At 42.1% G+C, this 26,268-nt stretch overlaps 1 protein-coding gene across 1 annotated transcript in view; it reads left to right on the forward strand.

Annotated features, from left to right (window-relative positions):
- The window catches only part of LOC122945385 (thrombospondin-type laminin G domain and EAR repeat-containing protein-like), a 76,414-nt gene that overhangs the window by 31,771 nt on the left and 18,375 nt on the right, over positions 1–26,268 (forward strand). Inside the window, exons 2-3 of the mRNA XM_044304458.1 lie at positions 18,793–19,010; positions 24,485–24,721. Coding sequence (XP_044160393.1) covers positions 18,793–19,010; positions 24,485–24,721 — 455 coding nt within the window. The remainder of the gene's footprint in view (positions 1–18,792; positions 19,011–24,484; positions 24,722–26,268) is intronic.

The following is a 26,268-nucleotide window of genomic DNA, read 5'->3' on the forward strand; positions in this document are numbered from 1 at the left end:
TCATTTTGTAATAATTGTACGACATCAACTTGAGGAGAACACACTTGTGATATAAATAGATATATTAACTCGGTCATTTTAGAAAATTATGATAATTAGTGTAGCATTTGCGTTTATACAAAAAAAATCTGAAGAACGAAGAGAAAGCTTTGAGAAGGGAGAAATTATAATTGAACAGCACTTCAATTCTCTTGGCTGCATTATGGCTCTGAAGGCAACAGCTAAAGATATTTCTCAGATGTTCCATGAAGCCCTCATGAACCCTCTGAGAAAAAGTAGATATTTCTATGCCAGCCTAGCTGGAAACGAGTCGTTTTAGAGGATTCTACTTTTAAGAGGTATTTTCTCTTGATGTCTAGAAATACTGTACCAACCGCCTCCAGAAATAGAACTGAAAAGAACCCCTGGGGGAACCTGGCAAAATAAGGCAGGAAAAATGTTAAAAAAAATGTTAAAAAAGAAAAGAAAATAAAGGAGCTGTAACAAGACATTGCGAAATAAACACTTCCAGACTTCAAACCATGGGATGATCAAGAAAGCTTTATCTTGGTATCTCAAGGTGATCTAAGCTGAGACCAAGCAAAGTTACAGGACTTTATTTACCGAGTGAGAATCATCAAACAGTTAAAACGCAGCTACATGCTCCAATTATTGAAGAAGTCTCTATACGATGATACCTGCTATTTCTATCTTTTTACAATTGTAGACCTTGGAAATTGAAAGTGGGTCAGGGAAAATGTTTAAGCAAGCTTTGTCACAAGCAAGGAACAGCTGTATTTTCATTACAAAATTTTTGTATTGAGTGCAATTATGCAAAATATAGTCTGCTTTCAAATTTACCCTTCCTTAACCCCTCAATGACATGCACTATACATGTACACCCTATGTCACCTCTTTTGCCTGCTTTGGAGAGGAACAGGTGCCATATCCGCCGGAGCTAATGTCTGTGATCAGTGATAATGCCAATAACAGACATTTAGCCCCTTAGATGCCACGGTCCCTTGTGACTTTGGCTATGGAGGCAGCGCACCACTTCTAGGGCCTGAACGGCTCACCCACGTGGCAATTGGGGAAGTTCTTAATTCCTTGTGATAGTCTTGGATCCTTCAGAGGGACCGGGGCTATCACAGCAGTAAGTTCCTGCAGATGTAATTAAATGTTGCCCACATTGATATGGCAATAAAATTACGAACATATTTATACCACCATATTGCTACATTAAAAAAATAAATCAAACAAATTATGTTTTATTTCTGTGATTGTATCAATATCAGATCGGTGGGGGTCCAACTCCACAGCTCCACCGATCAGATGTTTGAATGTGCTGCTGTTCATTGGAACACCATAAAAGCATAGCTCCATACACTTGCTAGTGGCGGTGGATGGTACTGCATTGCTGCTCTCATTCTTTTGAATAGGATCCGAGCTGCAGTACTGTACAGAGATGGATCTCCATACAGTATTAATCCAAAGTTTTGAACAAAGCGACTTCAGATGTAGCATTCGAAGCTCGCTTCGCTCATCATTAGATAGGTCATCAATATTACAGACCTGGAAAAACAACCCAGCTCTGCCACATATAAAGACTATATTATCTACTAAGTTGTGTAGAGTTAGATTTAAAGAGTTTCCTTACAGGGGTTTTATTGAATTGTCCCCCCCCCCCAAATGGCTATTTATCAATTTCACACATAGGAGCGTATTCATTTTTAATATAATTTTCCTGCACCTAGGACTCCATGCTGTTTAGATCTAAGAACTCCTCACTATAGGTATGCTATTTATTCTGATCCATCATGAGGACAACCATGTTTTCCCTCCTTTTATGTTAAAAAAACCCCATCTAAGTTCAAAGAGTATAGGCATAAAGGTCATACATAAAATAATAGGACAGTACATATAATGAACTGCTATTTAATGCACAAATCATAAAAGGGCATACAGTAAATGATACTACCATACCATGACCAGATAATACCACTGTATGAGACAAAATCATAATAGCACTTTAGATTTACATATATTGCTGCAAAACAGTTTTCAAATAATACTACCATGTGGGGCAAATTCATAATACCACCTTAAATTTCCAAATACTGCTGCAATACAATGATCAAAATAATACCGCCATATGGAACCCGCATAATACCTGCATATGATGTCTACACAACAGTCTAAACAACAATTAAATCCAATTGCTTGTGTTTGCTTTCTTCTTTGCACTTGTCTTTGTCTGTGTTCTCACTGTCCTCCGTGAGGCCAAGTTTTACACAGAAACCTCTCCCAGGTGTCACAGTGCTGCCCATAATTATTCATACCCCTGACAGCTTTTTTTTTACATTTGAGCAAAAAATGTCCAGTCCACAATTATTCATACCCTTCTCAATAATCAATAGAAAAGCCTTTATTGGCTATTACAGCAATGAAACGCTTCCTATAATTGCAGACCAGCTTTTTGCATGTCTCCACAGGTATTTTTGCCCATTCATCTTTAGCAATAAGCTCCGAATCTTTCAGGTTGGAGGGTCTTCTTCCCATCACCCTGATCTTTAGCTCCCTCCACAGATTCTCAATTGGATTCAAGTCTGGACTCTGGCTGAGCCACTCCAAAACGTTAATGTTGTTGTATGCTAACCATTTCTTCGCCACTTTTGCTGTGTGTTTTGGGTCATTGTCATGCTGAAATGTCCACTGGTGTCCAAGGCCAAGTTTCTCTGCAGACTGTCTGATGTTGTCGTTGAGAATCCTCATGTATTGCTCTTTTTTCATGGTGCCATTTACTGTGATTAGGTTCCCTGGTCCATTGGCTGAAAAACACCCCCAAAGCATTAGGTTTCCACCACCATGTTTGCCAGTCGGGATGGTGTTCTGTGGGTTAAAGGCTTCTCCTTTTTTACGCCAAATGAAGGAAACATCATTGTGACCCAACAATTCAATTTTTATTTCATCTGACCATAACACAGAAGACCAGAAGTCTTCTTCTTTGTCCAGATGAGCTTTTGCAAAGGCCAAGCGAGCTTTTGCGTGTCTTATCTGGAGAAGTGGTGTCCTCCTTGGTCTGCATTGTGCAGTGTCTGTTGGATTGTCTGCCTTGAGACATTGCCACCAGCAGAGCCCAGATTCACCAGGATGGCCTTGGTGGTGATACTTGGATTCTTTTTCAACTCTCTAACTATCCTCCTGGCCAGCACAGGTGTCACTTTTGTCTTCCGACCACGTCCTCTGAGATTTTCCACAGTGCGGAACATCTTGTATTTTTTTGCTCAAATGTAAATAAAAGCTGAGAAATGTTTTTTTCACCCCACAATAATTCCTCTTGTACATCGTCTTATTATCTTTTGGGAGACACCTATGTAATTTCCCGTCAAAAAATGTATAACGTTAAGTCAAAATTTGCCTTTTCCTTTTGCTGTACAACCCCTCTGACAGCAAATGTATCCACCTCTCATCTGTCTGTCCTCTTTTCCCATAGTACATATTGATGCCTTCTACATTTGTCTGGATGGCTACAGGGGACAGTGCTAGATCCACATGCATTAAACACATCAATGTTTGAGGAGACATTTAAATGGATAAAATATATCGCTATGCTCAGCTCCTCCTGCTCTATAACATGCTGCTTTTAGCTTACTTTGCATTTTCATGGTGAAAGGTTCTCTTTAAATGATCATATTCTCCACTAGGGGACATTTAGGAGGTTATTGGCATATGGTGTCCATTGAACTCAATAGTGAGCACCTGAAATCCCCATTCTATGGATGTATATAAAGGATCTAGTGCTAAGTATCAGAAAATATCTCCAACTTCTTTAAAGGGGCATTCCTGCCTCAGAATATTGATGGGCTACCCTCAGGATAGGCCATTAACATCAGATTGGTGGGGGTCGGACTCTTATCACCCCTGCAACATCTGTTTGAAGGTGCCAAAGTGCTTGTGTGAGCGCTGCAGCCGCAGGCCTCTTTCACACGACCAGTTTTTTTCTCCATTTACGGGTCGTTTTTTGCATTCCGTATATGGACTGTATACGGAACCATTCATTTTAATGGTTCCGCAAAAAAAACTGAATGTACTCCGTATGCATTCCATTTCCGTATTTCCATTTTCCGTTCTGTTGAAAGATAGAACATGTCCTATTATTGCCCGCAAATCACGTTCTGTGGCTCCATTCAAGTCAAGTCGATGGAAAATGTCATGCCCAGCCCAATTTTTTCTATGTAATTACTGTATACTGTATATGCCATATGGAAAAACGGAACGGAAAAATGGAACAGAAACGGAATCACAACGGAAACAAAAAATGGAACAACGGATCCGTGAAAAACGGACCGCAAAACACTGAAAAAGCCTTACGGTCGTGTGAAAGAGGCCTTAAAAGGACTCCCCTGCATAACGGAAACAGGGCAGATTAGTTTTGCAGCCCATAGACTTCTATTATGACAGAATGAATAACGGAATACCTCTAAAGGCATTCTGTCATAGAATTGCATTATGGTCCGTGGTAATGGAATCCATAACCCAATTCACCTTTTACCACCAAACGAAGCATGAACAAATTTCAAAATATGAAATTCGCTCATCTCTAGTGGGGAGCTAAAAATACTGTACAATACTGTGTAATTTAGACAATTTCTTCAGCAAAGATATAAGAAGAAAAATGTAATGACCTGTTAAATTACTGTAATTGTCCAGGTTATTACAGTTGTGCGTGCATACCTTGTGTAGGTCTTGTTATATTACAGTATGTATGCACAAGACAATTTATTTTATGCTAATTTATTTTATACTACTTGTCTTTCTTCATTTCGTTTTGTTGCATTTTTTAAATTGCAATAAGGGATTATGCTCATATAATCCGTTAGGCCTCATGCACATGACCGTTGTTCTGGTCGTTGTTATCAGTTATTGCAGACCCATTCACTTCAATGGGGCCGCAAAAAATGTGGACAGCACTCCGTTCCGTAGCCCCGCAAAAAAAATATAACATGTCCTATACTTGTCCATTTTGCGGACAAGAATAGGCATTTCTACAATGGGCCGCCTGTTCTGTTCCGCAAATTGCGGAAGGCACATGGGCGGCTTCCGTGTTTCGCGGATACGCAATTTGCGAACCGCAAAAGACGGAACGGTTGTGTGCATGTGAGGCCTTACACAGGCTGTTATCTGAGCGACACATTGTGCAACACTAGGCTAAGTATACAAACAGTATAGGGGGATCCTAAATCCACAAATATAAAAAAAAAACAGGCGACCTTATTGAAGGAGGGAGTTCCCTTCAGTCAGCTTTCACCACAGTGATCAAAGTGTTAATTGGGCAATATTAGGGATTCTCCGATCCTGGTCATTAAAGTAGAAGCTTGGCTGTCATTAGACAGCTGAGGACCAGCGGCACAGGACAGCACTATACAATAAGGTTTCTTAATGATTGCCAATATGCCTACAATTATTAAAGGGTTAATACATTTCAAGGATTGAGAACAAAACAATAGTGGATAGAGAATTAAATACTGCAATTAATATTTTACTGCCATATATCCGTAGTCCTTGATTACCAGCAACTCAGTATAAGCATCTTCTGGAACCCCAGGATCTCGGATAATCTATTGTGTATACATTTGCTGTGTGGTAATTGGAGAACTCCTGCAGTGAGCTTCTGGCAAAGTCAGACCTAGAAGAAATGTTGGTTTATGGCATCCCTAGGGACATGTAGAGACCTTATGAGCTAAACGTGCACTAAATGATGATGGAGGCTTCATGCACACAGCCGCGTCCATATGTTGGTCCACCAACGATGGATCCACAAAATACAGAAACCCCTCCTGCACTCTGCATTTTCCTCATTCCCATGACTATTCTTGTCCAGACAAGTTCTACTAATAGGACTATAACTTGGGGAACCACCACACGGATCTGAAAAAAAAATTGAGATTTGTGCATGGTCCCATAGAAATGACTGGATCGGTGTGCACACAGATGAAAAATACAGTTGTGTGCATGAGGCCTTCGTATGTTAGTGAATATAAGCAGATTGCAACACATCTGATATTAGTACTCATGTTTAATGTAACCTTTCCATGTAAAGCGAAAATGGAACCTTTCCCAGACAGAACGCCCTTTCTTTACATAGGACATTTTTTGAACTATTTCTAGTGTATATATATATATATATATACAGTATGCAATAGTGCGACACAAGGTCTGCCAGAGATACCTTCTAATATAGAACTACACCAGTATGATATAGATTTTTCCAGATAGATCAATATGTTCCTGTATGTGATTTAATGGCATAGCTGCTTTACTAACCAGTAAAATGTCATGGGAAATGAAAGCAGGAATTTAATCTGGTGGGAACAGCTCCTTGACAGGGTAACTGTAAAATGTAGCATGTTGGTATTTCAATGAAAAACACAGATGTAGAAAGCTGAGGGATCATCATCAAGCCTGAGACAAGAATTGTATGATCATTTGATTGCTTGGGGCCAGGTGTCTGCACCAGCAGCAGACTCCGATCAGCTCTGTAGCGCGGCTTTAACCTCATTCTGTGGGAGAAACCTCTGCATATTATTTTCTCATAGAGCATTGCTCAAGGGTGCACCTCGCTTCTCTGGTGCCTGAGGCACACCCCCATGCCAAATTCTCAACCCTTCCCTCTTAACATTACATACAGCACTACAAAACATATAGGGTAAAACAGCGCCACAAACCTTTTACATCCAGTGATGTCTCCTCTGATGTAGATATTCTATTTCCTCATCTTCTCCATTCAGACCAGACTACCATGATGATCTATTTCAGCCATCTCTTGTCTCTGCAGAGTTTGACAAACAGACATCTTAGGCCCCTTTCACACAGGGGAGTTTTCCGCGCGGGTGCAATGCGTGAGGTGAACGCATTGCACCCGCACTGAATCCGGACCCATTCATTTCTATGGGGCTGTGCACATGAGGGGGGATTTTCACGCAACGCAGGCCCCATAGAAGTGAATGGAGCTGCGTGAAAATCGCAAGCATCCACAAGCAAGTGCTTATAAGGGAAAATAATACAATCTACACAACACCGAATCCAAACCTGAACTTCTGTGAAGAAGTTCGGGTATCAAACATGACGATTTTTCTCACACGCGTGCAAAACGCATTAAAATGTCTCGCACTTTCCCGCGACGCACCTGTATCTTATGTGTGAAAGAGGCCTTAGTTTCCTATTTTTCCATCATACTCCCATTTTCTCAACACCCCATCCTGCCACCCCCAATACTGTGCCCGCTGTGCTTCCCAATACCATACTGCAGAAACAGTCCCCCTAAAGCTACTTTCACACTAGCGTTTTTCTTTTCCGCCATAGAGTTCCGTCCTAGGGGCTCTATACCGGAAAAGAACTGATCAGGCATATCCCCATGCATTCTGAATGGAGAGCAATCCGTTCAGGATGCATCAGGATGTCTTCAGTTCAGTCATTTTGACTGATCAGGCAAAAGAGAAAACCGTAGCATGCTGCGGTTTTATCTCCGGCTAAAAAAACGGAAGACTTGCCTGAATGCCGGATTCGTCATTTTTTTCCATAGAAATGTATTAGTGCCGGATCCAGCATTCAAAATACCGGAATGCCGGATCTGTCCTTCCGGTCAGCGCAGACCTTTAAAAATGATAAAAAAATTAATACCGAAACCGTTTTGCCTGATGACACCGGAAAAACGCATCCGGTATTGCAATGTATTTTTCAGACTGATCAGGCATTTTTCAGACTGATCAGGATCTGCCTGCCGGAATCAAACAACGCAAGTGTGAAAGTACCCTAATACTAGTACCACACAGATAGTACCCTCTTCAATAATTATTGGCAGACTGAGCAGTAAAAAATAACTGCATCCTGCTAATGGTGCCCCTGACAGTAATAGTGTAAACATAATGTCCCCCAAAAATAATTTTGATAAGCTAATACTGTGCCAGTGCTTCCACAGTAATAGTGCTCCCAAAAGTCCCACCAATAGTAATAATTGAAGCCCTGTCACTGCCACTACTTGTCTGTGTGGTATTGCAGCCTTAGGCGATTGCCCGGCCTTGCCTAATTGGTCGTGCGGCCCTGGCATTTCTACTAAGTCTCCACATACAGCTGGTCTCCTTAAAGGGGTTGTCCAGGTTCAGAGCTGAACCCGGACATACAGTACCTCCATTTTCACCCAGGGAGCCCCCCTGACTTGAGCATAGGAGCAGGTCATGCTCCAATGCTCTCCTTTGCCCTGCACTAAATCGCGCAGTACAAAGGCATTTTCTGGAGTTCCGGTAACAAGCCAGGCTCTCCATAGGGCTGCCAGGTTGAGGCTTCCTCCCAGCAGTGAGGCCGGTGATGTCACCGGCGCTGATGGGCAGGCTTTAGCGCTGCCCTAGCCTGTAAAACAGCTAGGGCATCGCTAATGCCCACCCATCAGAGCCGGAGATGTCATCGAAAACACTGCTAGGTGGAAGCCTCTGCCCGGCAGTGTGTTATTGTAAATAAAAGAGCCCTTGCCCTGCGTGATCCAGTGCAGAGCAAGGAAGAGAATCGGAGCATGAAATTATGGGTATGTCTGGGTTCAGCTCTGTACCTGGACAACCCCTTTAAAGGGAACCTGTCACCTAAAAAACGCCTCCCAAACCACCAGCATTACCTTAACCCCTTAGCGCAGAACGCCGTGCATGTACGGCGGGGAAAACTGTGCCAGAACGCAAAACGCCGTACATGCACGGCGTTCATTTAAATGCTCCCCTGCCGAGATCGCGCACCTGATGCGCATATTACCGTGCTGTATCAGGGACCAAACATCTCCCCCTTGACAGCCAGGGACCGATCAGCTGTGGTCCCGGCTGCAGATCACCGCCGCAGATCCCGTTCGTTCACATGAGCGATATCATGCGTGTGCGCATGCGCGCACACATCTCCTCCTCTTCAGGCACCCGGCTGTCGCTGAAATGAGAGGATCGGAGATGAGAAATAGCTGTCTGAACATAATTCATTGTGATTGGTCCTGACTGTGGACCAATCACAATGAGTTATGTACAGGACGCTATCTCTCAACTTCGATCCTGTCATTTCAGTCAGAGAAGTTGGAGGCAGTGCAGTTAGACCTGTGATAAAACACACACACACACCAAAAGTGCCCCTCATCTGTCCCCTGTGATCCTCATCACCCCTCATTTGTTTCCTGTGCCCTTCATCACCCACTTATTAGTCCCCTGTGACCCTGTGCCTGTGTGCTGTCTGCCAATAGTGACAGTACATCAGCATCCCAGTCCCTGTCATCCATACCTGTTTTTGGCAAATCATTAGGGTTAGTTAGGGTGTTATTAGGGTTAGAGCTCTTATTTTAGGGTAAGTTAGACGTTTATTGAAAAAAAAAAAAAAAAAAAAAAATTAAAAAAAAATAAAAAAAATAAAAAAAAATAATAATAAAAAAATTATAAAAAAATATTGGGGACGTCCGTACTTGTCCCGATTATAAATACTCTGTTTCAACCCCCCCCCCCCATACCTCCGAACCTCTATCTTTTACCAGTAATATAAAGCTCCACAATTTTATTTTTCAATTTTTTCCTGAATATATATATATATATATATAAATTTTACAAAATGTCTCAACGGGTGTACAGCGCCGAGGAGGCTTATGAAATACTTGCCTCAGAGTCTGACGCTGACAGTGGAGAAGAAGAATCTTTTCTTGTGTATAGCTCTTCTTCTGATTCATCAATTGACGAACCCTCTCACAGACGCAGTAGAGTTAGCAGCGCATCAGCTTCTACAAATGACCCCAGCTGGACTTCTGCTACTAACTTTGTACCTCAGTTGCCGGACTTTACGGCCACTACAGGCATTCATGTGAACACTGCAGGGTTCACGGAAGCTGATTTCTTCCACCTTTTTTTTTCTGATGAATTGATAGACATGATGGTGGAGCAAACTAATATTTATGCGAATCAATTTTTAGCTGCCCACCCCAACTCATACTATGCAAGACCCCTTCAGTGGACTCCCACGACCCCTTTGGAGATGAAAAATTTTGGGGTCTAATACTTAATATGGGGATAATTAAAAAACCATCACTACGGTCATATTGGAGTAATGACCTTCTACATCACACACCACTATACCGCACCATTATGTCAAGGACCCGATTCGAAAGTCTCCTGAAATTTCTACATTATAACAATAATGCAGATTGTCCACCCCCTAATGATCCTATATACGATCGTTTATACAAAATTCGGCCCATTATAGATCATTATAATCTCAAGTTTGCCCAAGTCTACACCCCCCAAAAGCATCTGTCCATTGATGAATCCCTTGTGCACTTCAAGGGCAGACTGCATTTTCGCCAATACCTGCCCAACAAACGGGCCAGATATGGCATCAAACTCTACAAACTATGTGAAAGCCAAAGTGGCTATACCCATAAATTTAGAGTTTACGAGGGAAAAGATTCAAAAATTGAACCCCCAGAGTGCCCCCCTATTCTTGGAATAGCAGGAAAAATCGTATGGGACTTGATTCACCCCCTGCTAGGTCAAGGGTACAACTTGTACCTTGACAACTTCTACACAAGTGTCCCACTACTGAAATGCCTGTTTTCCAGAGACACTGTTGCATGCGGTACTATCCGACGAAACCAAAAACATCTGCCTAAAAATTTTATAGACCAAAGGATAAGAGTGAGGGAAAGCAGGGCAGTTTGCAATGATAACATGATGCTTGTTAAGTACAAAGACAAGCGTGACGTCTTTGTACTTACTACCATACATGCCGACAGATCAACCCCTGTTCCAGTTCGTGGATCCACAGAATCAGTCCCCAAACCTGTGTGCATCCAGGACTATAATAAGTTTATGGGAGGGGTGGATCTGTCAGACCAGGTACTGCAACCATACAGTGCCCTCCGCAAAACTCGGGCATGGTATAAAAAATTGGCATTGCACCTGACGCAAATTGCCCTCTATAATGCTTTTGTAATTTACAGAAGTGCAGGAAACAGAAGAAAATTCCTGCACTTTCAAGAAAAAGTAATAAAGAACTTTTTATTTGGGGAACAGGAAGGGGAAGGGAGCAGGGCCACAGGAAGTGAGAGCAGAATAATACGAGGACAGCATTTCCCTGGGGTAGTTCCCCCCACAGAGACACGGAGAAGGCCACAAAAAAGGTGTCGGGTATGCTCCAGAAATGGAATCAGGAAAGACACAATTCATTATTGTGAGACGTGCCCCTCAAAGCCGGGTCTTTGCATAAAAGATTGCTTTAGAATCTACCACACCTCTGTTGACTTTAACTAAACCCCCTTTGATCATTTTATAAAACACCCCCTTGAAACTGTATGCTGGTAAAAATTCTAGTTTCCCGTTTCTCCACATTTCAATTGGCATTCTAATAAAACCCATAACAAAGCTAAAAATTCTCATTACACCCCTAGATGAATACCTTGACGGGTGTTATTTTACAAAAGGGGACTAGAACTTTGCTTATATATATATATATATATATATATATATATATATATATATATAAAATTTGTAGGATACGGAATACATCAGGTGATGCTTATCAGTACACTGAACTTTACAGTGTGCCCATACAGCAGTTTACGGCCACATATGAAGTGTTGCCATATTCAGGAGAGAATGGGTAACAAATTGTGGGTGTAATTTAGTCTGTTACCCCTCGTGAAAATAAATAATGTGGGCCTAAAGAGACATTTTCTTGTAAAAAATTAAGATTTTCCTTTTTACAGCCAAATATTTCTAAATTCTATGAAACGCTTGTTGGGTCAAAGTGCTCGCTACATGCCTTGAAAAATTCCTTGGGGGTGTAGTTTCCAAAATGGGTTCACTTCTTGGGGTTTTCCACTGTGGAGGTACCTCAGGGTGTCTTCAAATGTGACATGGCACCTGAAAATTATTCCAGCGAAATCTGCCCTTCAAAAGCCATATAGCGGTCCTTTCCTTCTGCGCCCTGCCGTGTTACCATACAGCAGTTTGCGGCCACTTATGGGGTGTTTCTGTAAACGGCAGAGTCAGGGCAATAAAGATACAGTCTTGTTTGGCTGTTAACCCTTTGTTAGTGGAAAAAATGGGTTAAAATGGAAGATTAGGCAAAAAAATTTAATTCTCAAATTTCATCCCCATTTGCCAATAACTCTTGTGCAACACCTAAAGGGTTAACGACGTATGTAAAATCAGTTTTGAATACCTTGAGGGGTGTAGTTTCTTAGATGGGACACTTTTAGGGACTTTCTACTCTAGGGGTGCATCAGGGGGGCTTCAAATGGGACATGGTGTCAAAAAACCAGTCCAGCAAAATCTGCCTTCCAAAAACCAAATGGCGCACCTTTCACTCTACGCCCCGCTGTGTGGCCGTACAGTAGTTTACGGACACATATTGGGTGTTTCTGTAAACAGCAGAGTCAGGGCAATAAAGATACAGTCTTGTTTGGCTGTTAACCCTTGCTTTTTTAGTGGAAAAAATGGGTTAAAATGGAAAATTAGGCAAAAAAATGAAATTCTCAAATTTCATCCCCATTTGCCAATAACTCTTGTGCAACACCTAAAGGGTTAACGAAGTTTGTAAAATCAGTTTTGAATACCCTGAGGGGTGTAGTTTCTTAGATGGGACACTTTTAGGGACTTTCTACTCTAGGGGTGCATCAGGGGGGCTTCAAATGGGACATGGTGTCAAAAAACCAGTCCAGCAAAATCTGCCTTCCAAAAACCAAATGGCGCACCTTTCACTCTACGCCCCGCTGTGTGGCCGTACAGTAGTTTACGGACACATATTGGGTGTTTCTGTAAACAGCAGAGTCAGGGCAATAAAGATACAGTCTTGTTTGGCTGTTAACCCTTGCTTTGTTAGTGGAAAAAATGGGTTAAAATGGAAAATTAGGCAAAAAAATGAAATTCTCAAATTTCATCCCCATTTGCCAATAACTCTTGTGCAACACCTAAAGGGTTAACGAAGTTTGTAAAATCAGTTTTGAATACCCTGAGGGGTGTAGTTTCTTAGATGGGACACTTTTAGGGACTTTCTACTCTAGGGGTGCATCAGGGGGGCTTCAAATGGGACATGGTGTCAAAAAACCAGTCCAGCAAAATCTGCCTTCCAAAAACCAAATGGCGCACCTTTCACTCTACGCCCCGCTGTGTGGCCGTACAGTAGTTTACGGACACATATTGGGTGTTTCTGTAAACAGCAGAGTCAGGGCAATAAAGATACCGTCTTGTTTGGCTGTTAACCCTTGCTTTGTTAGTGGAAAAAATGGGTTAAAATGGAAAATTAGGCAAAAAAATGAAATTCTCAAATTTCATCCCCATTTGCCAATAACTCTTGTGCAACACCTAAAGGGTTAACAAAGTTTGTAAAATCAGTTTTGAATACCCTGAGGGGTGTAGTTTCTTAGATGGGACACTTTTAGGGACTTTCTACTCTAGGGGTGCATCAGGGGGGCTTCAAATGGGACATGGTGTCAAAAAACCAGTCCAGCAAAATCTGCCTTCCAAAAACCAAACGGCGCACCTTTCACTCTACGCCCCGCTGTGTGGCCGTACAGTAGTTTACGGACACATATTGGGTGTTTCTGTAAACAGCAGAGTCAGGGCAATAAAGATACAGTCTTGTTTGGCTGTTAACCCTTGCTTTGTTAGTGGAAAAAATGGGTTAAAATGGAAAATTAGGCAAAAAAATGAAATTCTCAAATTTCATCCCCATTTGCCAATAACTCTTGTGCAACACCTAAAGGGTTAACGAAGTTTGTAAAATCAGTTTTGAATACCTTGAGGGGTGTAGTTTATAGAATGGGGTCATTTATGGGTGGTTTCTGTTATGTAAGCCTCGCAAAGTGACTTCAGACCTGTAGTGGTCCCTAAAAATTGGGTTTTTGTAAATTTCTGAAAAATTTCAAGATTTGCTTCTAAACTTCTAAGCCTTGTAACATCCCCAAAAAATAAAATATCATTCCCAAAATAATTCAAACATGAAGTAGACATATGGGGAATGTAAAGTCATCACAATTTTGGGGGGTATTACTATGTATTACAGAAGTAGAGAAACTGAAACTTTGAAATTTGCACATTTTTCCAATTTTTTTGTAAAATAGGTATTTTTTTATGCAAAAAAATAAACTTTTATGACCCAATTTTCGCAGTGTCATGAAGTACAATATGTGACGAAAAAACAATCTCAGAATGGCCTGGATAAGTCAAAGTGTTTTAAAGTTATCACCACTTAAAGTGACACTGGTCAGATTTGCAAAAAATGGCCTGGTCCTTAAGGTGAAATAAGGCTGTGTCCTTAAGGGGTTAAAGTAGCCAGCAGTGGGTTCCTAAAGAACCTTTTCTTCCTCCAGCCAGATGCCCCAAAATCTTGAAAATCGAACTTTAATCCCCTGCACGCGCTATGTAACAGCAAAGTTTTAAGTCAAGGGGGCAGCGGCTTCAGGAACCACACCCCTTTCCCTGCCCCTTCACCTCTGATTGACAGCCGCACACGTGAACATCTGATGCACACTCACACTCGGCCGAGGGGCAGGGAAAGGTGGTGTGGTTATCCTTGACTTCAAACTCTGCTGTTACATAGCGCATGCAGGGGATTAAAGTTTGTTTTTCAAGATTTTGGGACATCTGGCAGGAGAAAAGTAAAAGGATCTTTAGGAACATACTGCTGGATAGTACAGCCAGTACCCAGGACCTCCCCACCCCCTATTCAAATGAATGGAACTAATTATGAGTTGCAGAAATTCCTGCAGCAATATCAGCTGCATGTAAAGTCATCATAAAATACACAAAATACATTTTAACCGACTGTATTGACAAACTCAAGCAATTACAGCAGTTGTATGCGCCCGGCATAAAGATGGTCATACAGTTTTACATTAATCTGAAATTGGATTTTGCACATAGGAATACCAGTCATCAGCATGCCAGACTCCCAAATAGTAATGCAGATCAAAGTTTGTATCTTGTATTGTTTGACTGAACAGTACGATGCTGCACAGAGCTGATAAGGCGTCAGGTGTAGAGGGAGCCTGTGTCTGATACCTGGTCTCTGTGCAGCTGGCGACGGCTGGGGAACCGCTGCCACTTGTTTTTGTTTGGCTGGCTTGCAGCTGTCAGATCTCTGCCTGAATGTGGTGTATTTGATCAGCTGAAGACGCCTTTCATTTGTCACTGATGATGGACAGCGAACATAATAAGTGCCGTGATTCACTTTTATCTGCAGTATGTTACTTTTAGAATAGCACAGAGTTACGTCCCGTGATGTCTTTAAATACGTACCTGTGCTTATAAGTATGTGGGAAGGCGGCATTCTATCAGATCTGCACAATCACCTTAATTATAATGTTCAAGGGAATCGGCGCATGTACAAATGTACGAATAACAAGAACAAATGATGAGCAACAGACAAAAAGAGAGAGAGAACACTAGCCATAGGAGCTTATAGTCTTCTCTTCCTACAGAATCTGTTAGAAGCTTTGAATACCCTACTTACTGTGGCGAAACCAACCTTGCCACTGGGTGCTGAAGAAGCCTGGTTGCCAGCCTCTTGCCCCAGGATTATGGGCCCTCTCATCAGCCCATGCTAAACTTAAACCCCATGGCGATTTGACTGTGTTTGTGGCACCTGAGCGCTGTTTGGATATATTGAGCGCTCAGATCCAAGCCATCTGGGGATATGTTAAATGTCTATGCTTTATGCAATAGCTGCACAGTTAAATATTCTTATGTCTCTTATTGTCTTTTGCTACCATGTGGCTAATGAAGTTTTGCCTCTGCCCTTGGAGAAAAATTGGATTACTTCCCAATTGTCTCCAGGACAGAAGACATTGTGTACAACTGTGTATTCTCCGGCCTGTGAGGTAATTGTATCACAGGCAGAGGGGAGGATTTTGTGTGGGAGTGTCTGAGTGTATTGTACGTGGTTACTGGTTGCTTTACAAAACCCTGTGGGTAGTACTAATGTGTGAGAATGTGTATAAAAGAACAATAAACACACAGCTCTGGCTGTCCATTGCTTTACCCTCAACACAGAGCTTGGTCTCGTTCTTGGGGGGATTGTTTGCTGCCAGTTCGACTGCTAGGAGTGTAAACCTTTCATATGGTTTTTCTTATTCGGCTGTATGCAGCATTCATATGGTTTCTAGTTCGGGAGATTGGTGTCTTTATTAGCTGTCTTTGCATCTGGAAAGGGAATATCTCATAAACGGCGTTTACCCCCTTTTATGCCTAGGGTGCCGTAACACTTACGTTCCAGGCCCCATTTACACAACCGTATTTTTGGTCCACATGTGATCCGCATTTTTATCTTCTTGGAGCCCTGATTCCACTTTTTATCTGCAGTGTGTTACTTTTATAATAGCACAGAGTTACGTCTTGTGATGTCTTTAAATACGTACCTGTGCTTATAAGTATGTGGGAAGGCGGTATTCTATCAGATATGCACAATCACCTTAATTATAATGTTCAAGGGAATCGGCGCATGTACAAATGTACGAATAACAAGAACAAATGATGATCAACAGACAAAAACAGAGATAGAACACTAGCCATAGGAGCTTATAGTCTTCTCTTCCTACAGAATCTGTTAGAAGCATTGCATACCATACTTACGTTTCTGGCCCCATTCACACAACCGCATTTTTGGTCCGCATCTGATCCGCATTTTTTTCAGAACCAATGCGGACCCATTTATTTTATACAGGAAAAGGCATTGTTACAATGGGTCCGCAAAAAAATGGGTGCAACACGCACGTCACATGGACATCACCCGTACTTTTTGTGGATCCGCATTTTGCGGACCGCAAAATACATAGGTTGTGTAAATGTAAAAGTTTTGCTTCTAGCGGAAAATACAAACTCCTAAATTCCTTGCATAGCGGATGGATGAGATGCTAACGTGTAGGGAAAAATAGTAGTGTGCCACCACAGGCATTTTTGCCTTGCTCAGCATTTTTGCAGCCCTTTTCTAAAAAGATTTTTCTGTGTTTTTGCCCATATAATGTGTTTTACACCTGCCATTATTTTTTAACATTTTGTTTTGCATGCCTTGCCTTTTTCCATAGGAAATGTTTTACCTCCTTTGTGGAGCAGTATAGGTAAAATACATTGGCATTTTTTTCAGGTGGAGCAACAGAAAAACCAATAGAGGTCTATGGGACAAAAATGCCAGGCAATGAGAGGAAAAAAGCCAGATTCAGAGCATGGTGCAATTTCAAAAACATGCCATTGATCCTAAAAACACATCCTAAAGGGGTATTCTGATTGTGAGAAGTTACACCAATCTAATAGTTGTCCTTTATCCTGTGGATAGGGGATAACTTCTCAGAACCAGAATACCCAGATTTCCATGTAACATTTGGAGCTGGTGTTTTCTGGCTAAAATTTGCAGCAACAAATGGGAACAAAAAACTCCACCAAAAGCTGCAAAACCCCTCAAACATGCCAGGAAATATCTATGTGTTATAGCAGCCTTTGGCAAGTTTCAGATGGCAATTTGGGGTTCAGGAAAACCAGTCTGCGTAATGGCTGCATCTCCAGGACTGACTGCTTCTCATCTGGTCATCATGATAACGTGAGCACAGAACAGCAGACTCACAGTCAGGGAGAAACATCATAAATTACTATGACACTCTGATGGGTCAGATGAGCTATGATAAAGCCATATGTATGAGATTTTAATTAAACAAAGCATCAAGATCAGTGTTGATCGAGCACCAAAGTGCTGTGGTGATGCTGGGGTGTTCTACCGAGCAAAATTGAAGTCAATAGGAGAACCCCAGGCACCCCCTGCTCTGAGGATGGGAGGGTGTCAGGACTCTAGTTCAGCTTAGGAGTCCCTGCTCTGACTCCATATATAGCTATATCCATTTATGAAGTCAGTGCTTGGGGACACCCCAGTGTATTTAAATCTAATTTCTGGAAAGTATCTGCCAGGAATTGAACTCCCAAAATTGTACATTAGAGTCAAGGACCTTATCCACTAGCTGAAAGCTAAACTGTGTCAGAAAAAATCTCATAGAAGTTTCTGATGTAGTGAGTATTCCCATTCAGCAGAAGACAATTTTTATATTTCTGTGCAGGTTAACATGTAGCGCTATAGTGGAGTGGTTAATGTACTTGCCCCTAATGTACAAGGTAGGGAGTTTGAATCTTAGCAGAAACAAAAAAAATAAATAAAATATATATATATATATATATATATGTATAAAATCATACTTCTGGTATATATGAATGCATAATATGTGGGAAACTACTACTGATGTTTTTAGCCCTAATATATTTACATTATTATAATATATTATATATTCTAAATATATAATATATGTAAATATATTATGGCTAAAAACTTATATATATATAACAGTTTCTGCTGGTATTAAAACTCTCAACCTTGTACATTAGAGGCAAAGATGTTAACCACTACACTATACAGCTACGTGTTAACCTGCACAGAAATATCAAATAAGTCTTCTGCTGAATAAGAATACTCACTACATCAGAAACTTCTATGAGGTTCTTCTGACACAGTATAGCATTCAGCTTTATAGCGGAGTGGATAAGGTCCTTGCAGCTAATGTACAAGGGGTTGGGATTTCAAATCCTGGCAGAAACTTTTCAGAAATAGATGCTAAATTACATTTAAATACACTGACTTGAGCATAACGCTTGAGCACACGCGATGTTCGGCCGAACTCCGTGATGTTCCGAGCATAGCAAGCTCGATGAACACTAGTCAAGATGTATAAAATATTAATCATCAGTGACTTATTGTCTTTATTCTCCATAGACCTTCAGCCACTGGACATGTTGTCAGAAGTGATCTCTTCCAGCAAGTCCTTAGGTGGGTTACGAATGGTACAGTCTCAAGGGGCCCGTGGATTTCGTCTTTCTGCATCTCCACATGTGCTTAGTTTTCCATCATCACATCTTTTCAAAACTTGCCATCTCTTTCCAGAGGAATTTTCTCTTGTTGTCACCATAAAGATCCCCAGCCTTCCACCCAAGGTAATTCATTGACTGCAGAAACTGCTCCATATGTCACTTGATGAAACACATATGAGATATCAGAATGTCAGGCTGTAATTAGAGATTAGTGATACAAATCCCACGAAGTGGAATTCAATCCGAATTTCAGGATAAATTTGATTTGCCTAGAAGCCGAATTTCCATGTGCTTCGTGCCAGTGAATCGATTTACCCTGAAATAGTATAAAAACAAAAAAATTCTAACTTACCTCCTCCATTTGCTCACGACGGGCCACCGACCTCCCTCTTTCTTGAAGATCTCGGCTGAAATCCCGTGCGGCATGAGATTACATCACCATGCCAGCTGGCGTGATGACGTAATTTCGCGCAGGACGGTATTTCGGCTGAGATCGTCAAGCAAGATGGCGGCCCGTTGTGAGCAATTGAAAGCAGTAAGTTTTATTTCATATTTTTTTTATTGTTAATTTTACACTCAGATACCGCGATCATGTATGAATGCGGCATCTGAAGAGTACGATGACGGGGGCAGCGCTATCGCCGCTCCCTGTCATTGTATCTGCTACTTACAAAAAATGCGCTTCGTCATAAAGTAATTAGTCACAAAGAAATTTTTTTGTGAAATTAGGCGAATCAGACGAATTAGACTTTTAAGAAATTAGCTCATCTCTAGCTGTAATTAATTTGTTGTATTCCTGGCACCTGCAAACCATAAAATCCAAGACCTTTGCATCCTAAATCATTGAATTACTTACATGGCTTATATTTAGTGTGAAGCCATTAGCACACATTTTCGTTGAGCATAAAGAGAAAAGACAACTGATGACAAATTAGTAGGAGAGACAAACCAAATTTTTTTATAGGGGTTTTCGCACAATACAAAAGTGTTCATCGGAGAGTTCATGTAACGGGACTGACTGTGAATGGTTTCAAGTAGCTTGCTATGTGTTATAATTAGTCTTGAGCGGATCAGGTTTGGATTGCTGTACCCGAACCCGATTAGTTTGAAAACTTTGTTAACAATATGTAAAGATCAGCGGGTGCGAACCCACTGTCCCACGTCACCAACCTCCTCAGAGGGCGATGTATAAATGCACCCCTCGTTCTTCACAACACCTCTGATGGTGAGGATAGACTTTCCCGATGGGTACACCAGGTGCTACCTCTGAGGTGGGTTGGAATACGAGGAAACAGGAACCTGGGTGTGGACCCACTGGATTGACCTACAGATGGTGTGGTATACCTAGAAGGTGCCAGGGAGCCAGAGGCTTATCAGGTGGTGGCAAGCCAAGGTCTGAGTACAAAGTCCAATGTCAGGCAGCAATATGGCAAAGTCCATAAATAAGGTCCGAGGTCATGGCAGGCGGCAAGATGGCAAGATGGCAAAATCTGTAAGACAAGATTCAAGGTCAGGGGCAGGCAGCAGTAAGGTAGGGTCCGTTAAACAAGATACAGAGTCCAGTACACAGTAACGACAAGAAACACAGTGAGTAACATCTGTGCTCACAGGAACTCAAATAAGGCTAGGAACCAAAGTTGCTCAGGCTCCTTTCTGTAGCAGAAGGCACCTGTCACGGCGCGGTGTGAAGAGTAAACTCCACACTGGCCACAAGAGGGAAGGGAAAAGGTACTAGGCCTGGAAACTAGGGAAAGGTCACCACCTAGAGCAGTGATGACTAACCTTGGCACTCCAGCTGTGGTGAAACTATGACTCCCAGCATGCTCCATTTATTTCTATAGAGTTATGAGAGCAGCCAAGCAAGGGGGGCATCTTGTGAGTTGTAGTTTTACCACAGCTGGAGTGCCAAGGTTAGCCATCACTGACCTAGAGATTCCTAAACCGAGCCTACTAACAGTATGAACAGACCTCGATGGTAGGAATGTTCATACGCAGGAACCTAGAGCTCTATCTGACCCTAAAGGGCCCTGAAATAGTGTCAGGACCAGAGATGACCTGTTCCTTCCCATCTGAAGGAACAGGAGACTCCCTCAGGCCTAATACCAAGGTAGGGGAATACAGCGAACAAGAAATAGGGAAAAGACACTTAACTGCAAAGTACGCGGACAAGCAGGAACTTAGAGGAGAACCAGACACCAGCACTTCAGCACCAGAAAGAAGCTATCAACTGCATAGCATGATGGGTGAGACCAGACTAAATAGAGGAGTTGGAATGACCACTTAAAGAGGACGTTTTATCAGAAAATAGTGTGTTAAATTCTTATACGACCTTATGGGGCTGCTCTCACTGATGTCCGGACACTTTTTTTTTTTAAATGGACCCCCCGTTCGTTCGCTACGCTCTCGGTTAGTTTTGTCGCTTCATATGTAAATGAGGCGACAAAGTTATAGTAGGCGTTGTTCCCTAAGTTCTGGTGGGCGCGGTTATGCTCTCCCTGGCAGCGAGCGCATCCAATCGCAGCACCCCGCTCTTAGCCAGGGAGAAGGAGCTCAAGTTCTCGCGAGATTCACGAGAACTTGAGCTTCTAGACATCTGGACCGAGCGCCATCTTGGAGTCCCCAGCGCAGAGCGTATAAGCGCTTTCCGATTTTCGGGTCGATCCCAGTCCAACACAGCATGGACCTTCTCTGGATCCATATGAAAACCTGAAGATGAGAGTAGGTAACCCAGGAATTGCACTTCCTGAACTGCAAATACACACTTCTCCATCTTAGCATACAATGTATTCTCTCTTAGGATCTGTAACACCTGTCTCACGTGTTCCTCATGAGTCTCCATATCTGGAGAATAAATTAGTATGTCATCCAGATACACAACAACAAACCTCCCCACCAATTGATGAAAGATATCATTAACAAAATGCTGGAAAACCGCAGGAGCATTAGTTAACCCAAACAGCATGACCAGACTCTCAAAATGACCCTCTGGGTGTCATGCCCTGCCCTGTGAGTGATCTGAGAAGGTCTGTCAGACTTGTGGCAGGTGAGCCTATTTGACAGATTGCTTTGTTGTGGCTTTGGGCAGGATCCCACCCCCTCACAGGTTCTGCTCATTAGTTTGTTAGTGATGCTATTTATACCTGCCTCTCGCTATAGCCCTTGCGGTTTATAGCTTCTTCTGGAATTCTCTGCTGATGCTTGGTGGATCTCCTGCTCCCAGTCCATATTGAGATAAGTCCTCTTTTCTTCCCTTTTGTATTTCCTGGCTAGGCCTTAGAAAGACACTGGTTCATTTATCTCTTGCAAGGAACCGGTTGTCTTTTCGCCTGTTCCCTAAGTGCATGAACACTTCTACCATTGGGTTTTGTTCATGTTGTTAGCAGTGAGGGAAAGGCTTAGGGTTTGTCAGTTGGTGACCATTCAATGTCCCTTAGCTCTGGGGCCTAGCCTGGTGTTTTGTTACCTGTTAGTTGTGTTTTGGTTTGCTTTCCTTCCCTCACCTTCCATGACACTGGGGTATTGGAAGCCGTCTTCCATTCATCCCCTTCCTTGATCCTGACCAGATTATAAGCCCCACTTAGGTCCAACTTGGATAACACCTTGGCACCAACAATCTGATTAAACAAGTCAGGAATCAAAGGAAGGGGGTACGGATCACGGACCGTAATCCAATTGAGAGTTCCATCTTTCTTCTTTACAAAGAAAAACCCTGCTTCCACTGGGAACTTGGAAGGTCTAATATGTCCCTTAGCCAAACTTTCAGCAATATACTTTTGCATGGCCGCTCTTTCGGGTTCAGAAAGGTTATATAACCTAGATTTGGGCAACTTTGCCCAGGTAATAAGATTGATAGGACAATCATATTCCCGTTGTGGGGGTAAGCCCTGGCAACCACTCTCAGAAAATACATCAGAAAAATCTGAAATGAAAGAGGGAACAGCTTTAGTGGTCAAGACAGAAAGAGATGTATTAAAACAGTTGTCCATGCAATAATCACTCCAATCGAGAATCTGTCTCACTTGCCAGTCAATGGTAGGTTTATCTTTGCTCAACATCCGGGTCGATCTGGGTCATCGTAGATAAGACCTAGTGCTCTGAAAAAGCACAGTCACTCTGGTCAGTAGAGAAAAAGCCCAAGACTGAGCGTCCCCTTTTAGCAACGACTTGATAATACCCACTCTTTGACTCTCATCCCCAGATGAGAGCGGATGTAACTTAAAGTACAATTTACATGACTCTATGAACGAATGAAATTATCGCTTCCCCCTGAAAATCTGTAGAGAAGTGCAACCTCTACGGGCCTGCTAACTACTACTGGCACCAGCAGCCTGTGATCCCTGGATCTGCTTGTGGAGGTCAGCTACCTCTATAGACAGACCCTGCAATTGTCTAGCCAGTTCAGCGATTGGATCCATAGCATCACTGACATAAACAAAAGATGACGATTTGCGGCGGTTGATAATGTCATGGCCCGGTGTGGAAATTAAACTCCACACCGACCACAAGAGGGAAGGGAAAAGGTACTAGGCCTGGAAACTAGGGAAAGGTCACCACCTAGAGAATCCCTAAACCGAGCCCTGATTACTAACAGTATGAACAGATCTTAATAGTAGGAATGTTCATACGCAGGAACCTAGAGCTCTATCTTACCCTAAAGGGCCCTGGAAATAGAGTCAGGACAAGAGATGACCTGTTCATTCCCAGCTCAAGGAACAGGAGACTCCCTCAGGCCTAATACCAAAAGGTAGGGGAATACAACGAACAAGAAATAGGGAAAAGACGCTTAAATCCAAAGTACGCGGTCAAGCAGGAACTTAGAGGAGAACCAGACACCAGCACTTCAACACCAGAAAGGAGCTATCAACCGCACTAAAAATGCTATAAGTCTAAGGCTACTTTCACACTTGCGTTTGATCGGATCCGTTCTGAACGGATCCGATCATATTAATGCAGACGGAGGCTCCGTTCAGTGCGAAAGTAGCCTGAGCGGATCCGTTCAGACTTTCAATGTAAAGTCAATGGGGGACGGATCCGCTTGAAGATTGAGCCATATGGTGTCATCTTCAAGCGGATCCGTTCCCATTGACTTACATTGTAAGTCTAGACGGATTCGCACGCCTCCGCACGGCCAGGCGGACAGCTGAACGCTGCAAGCAGCGTTCAGCTGTCCGTCTGGCCGTGCGGAGCGGAGCGGAGGCTGAACGCCGCCAGACTGATGCAGTCTGAGCGGATCCGCATCCATTCAGACTGCATCAGGGCTGGACGGAAGCGTTCTGCTCCGCTCGTGAGCTCCTTCAAACAGAGCTCACGAGCGGACCGACAAACGCAAGTGTGAAAGTAGCCTAAGCTGTTCTTGATATGATACTATTGTGGTTGACTGCCACTCCATTCAGTTGGGGGACCAGGAGCTCCTGTTGTTGTGGTCAGTTTGGGATCTGGACCCTCTCCTATCAGATATTTATCCCCTATCCTGGATCTTGGTAAAAACCTTTTAAATTCTAAACAGCTTCTTTTACACTTACATTTGTTAAATGAGTAGCACTATAGTCTTCACATGGTTGATATCCAGTCATCACGTTTTTGCTCTTTTTTTTCAGAAAAATGAATACCTGTTCACTGTGATAACTGAAGGAAGAGGAAATGTCCTCCTTGGCTTGAGATACTCCAATAACAAACTTCACTTCTTATTCTGGAATATGGAAGACTCCCAAGAATGGCAGACCAAGGTTACCTTTCGTGGCATCTCCCTGGCCAATGATCGGTGGCACACATTTGTCCTAGCTGTATCTGGCATTTCTGTTTCCCTCTCCATTGACTGCAGCGTTCCTATGGAAGTGTGAGTCAAATATAAAGTAATCAGCCTGCTACATGTAAATGAATAATCAAAACCTTTGATTTTTCTTGCAAAACATTCTTAAATTCTCTTTGACCCTGCTTTTCCCCTTGAGTTCCTGTTTAACATCTAAGTTCGTCCCAGGCTTCTTTGTGAATTGTTATGAGCTATTAGTGTTCAGCATTGTTTTTTCCCCTTTGATAATATTAAAAGCAGACCATCAATATAATGACAGCAGGCTGCATTCCTCTAGAGCCCGGCCACCTCTTTTCTGCTGGTGACTCATTTAGATTTTCTTTTTATGAATAAATCTATATAATTCTTTGCCTAGAATATTCATAGGTGCACCTCTGCATTCTAATATTGGGAGCTCTTACCGGTTCATGATAAAAATTTGTTTTTTGTAATGTTAAAGGTGTATATGACACTAAAAGTATCTGATCATGCCCTCACATGTTAGTTTACTTTCACACTTGTGTTTTTGCCTGATCCGACAGGGATCAGCAAAAAACGCTTCAGTTTGTGATAATACAACCGTCTGCATCCATTATAAATGGATCCAGTTGTCTTTTCTTTAAAATAGCACGGCTCCAGCATTAAAACCATCTATTGTTTCCAAGAAAGCTGAGCACTCCATTCTGTTCACTTCAGTTGTGCTCCCATTGACAATGAATGGGGACAAAGCGGAAGCGTTTTTCTCCGGTATTGAAATCCTCTCCTGGATCTCAATACCGGAAAAGCTAAACACAAGTGTGAAAGTACCCAAATAGAGAACATTTTTCTCAGATTTAAACTACAAAGATACCAGAAAAAGCAAAGTAAATTTGGGCAAGTCTACAGACTCTGACTATGATGAGTTTTGGAGTACCGCACACCTGTATGTTGCACTGGTGCTTGCAAGGACTTCTTCAGTCACGTTATGATAATAAGGAAATTGCAGCACACAGTATCTCTTGATGCTTTTAAATTTTAATTTCACATTTTTACATTTTTTTAAACATGCTTAAAGTTCCGGTGCAATATTCACAGTGGAAAAGGTAGAAGATGTGTGACCAAACGTTTCGGCCTGTCACGGCCTTCTTCAGTGGTCTAAATCTATAAAGATAATTCATATTTATCAGTCATATGTTATATGCATTGGTATCTTCATCACATGAGGATAAATGTTTTCATTTATCTATGTACACATTTATAATTTGAACGTAAGAAAAGTTAATGTACAAAAGATGTATTATTAAAAACAATAGACAGCTCATTATCCCTTCTGAGTGAACCTAGTATCAACCATTATCAGCTATTATCATTAAACTCTATGCAGTTCAGTATGTTATTATTGGTCAATGGATCCCTGGACATGGTGCGTCACCGCATCCTGACTGTATGCATAGTGATTCTGCCCAATGCGGAACACACCCACACTATTATGTAAATATTATACTTAGTGTTATAGACAATATGTATATCACTATTGAGGCATATATCAATTTTGTGTGTTGTGTCCGTCATTGGGCAGCCCCACTAATGCATACAGTCTATGGATAAGGCTCA

Source organism: Bufo gargarizans, chromosome 8, assembly GCF_014858855.1.
Source record: "Bufo gargarizans isolate SCDJY-AF-19 chromosome 8, ASM1485885v1, whole genome shotgun sequence".
NCBI lineage: Eukaryota > Metazoa > Chordata > Amphibia > Anura > Bufonidae > Bufo > Bufo gargarizans.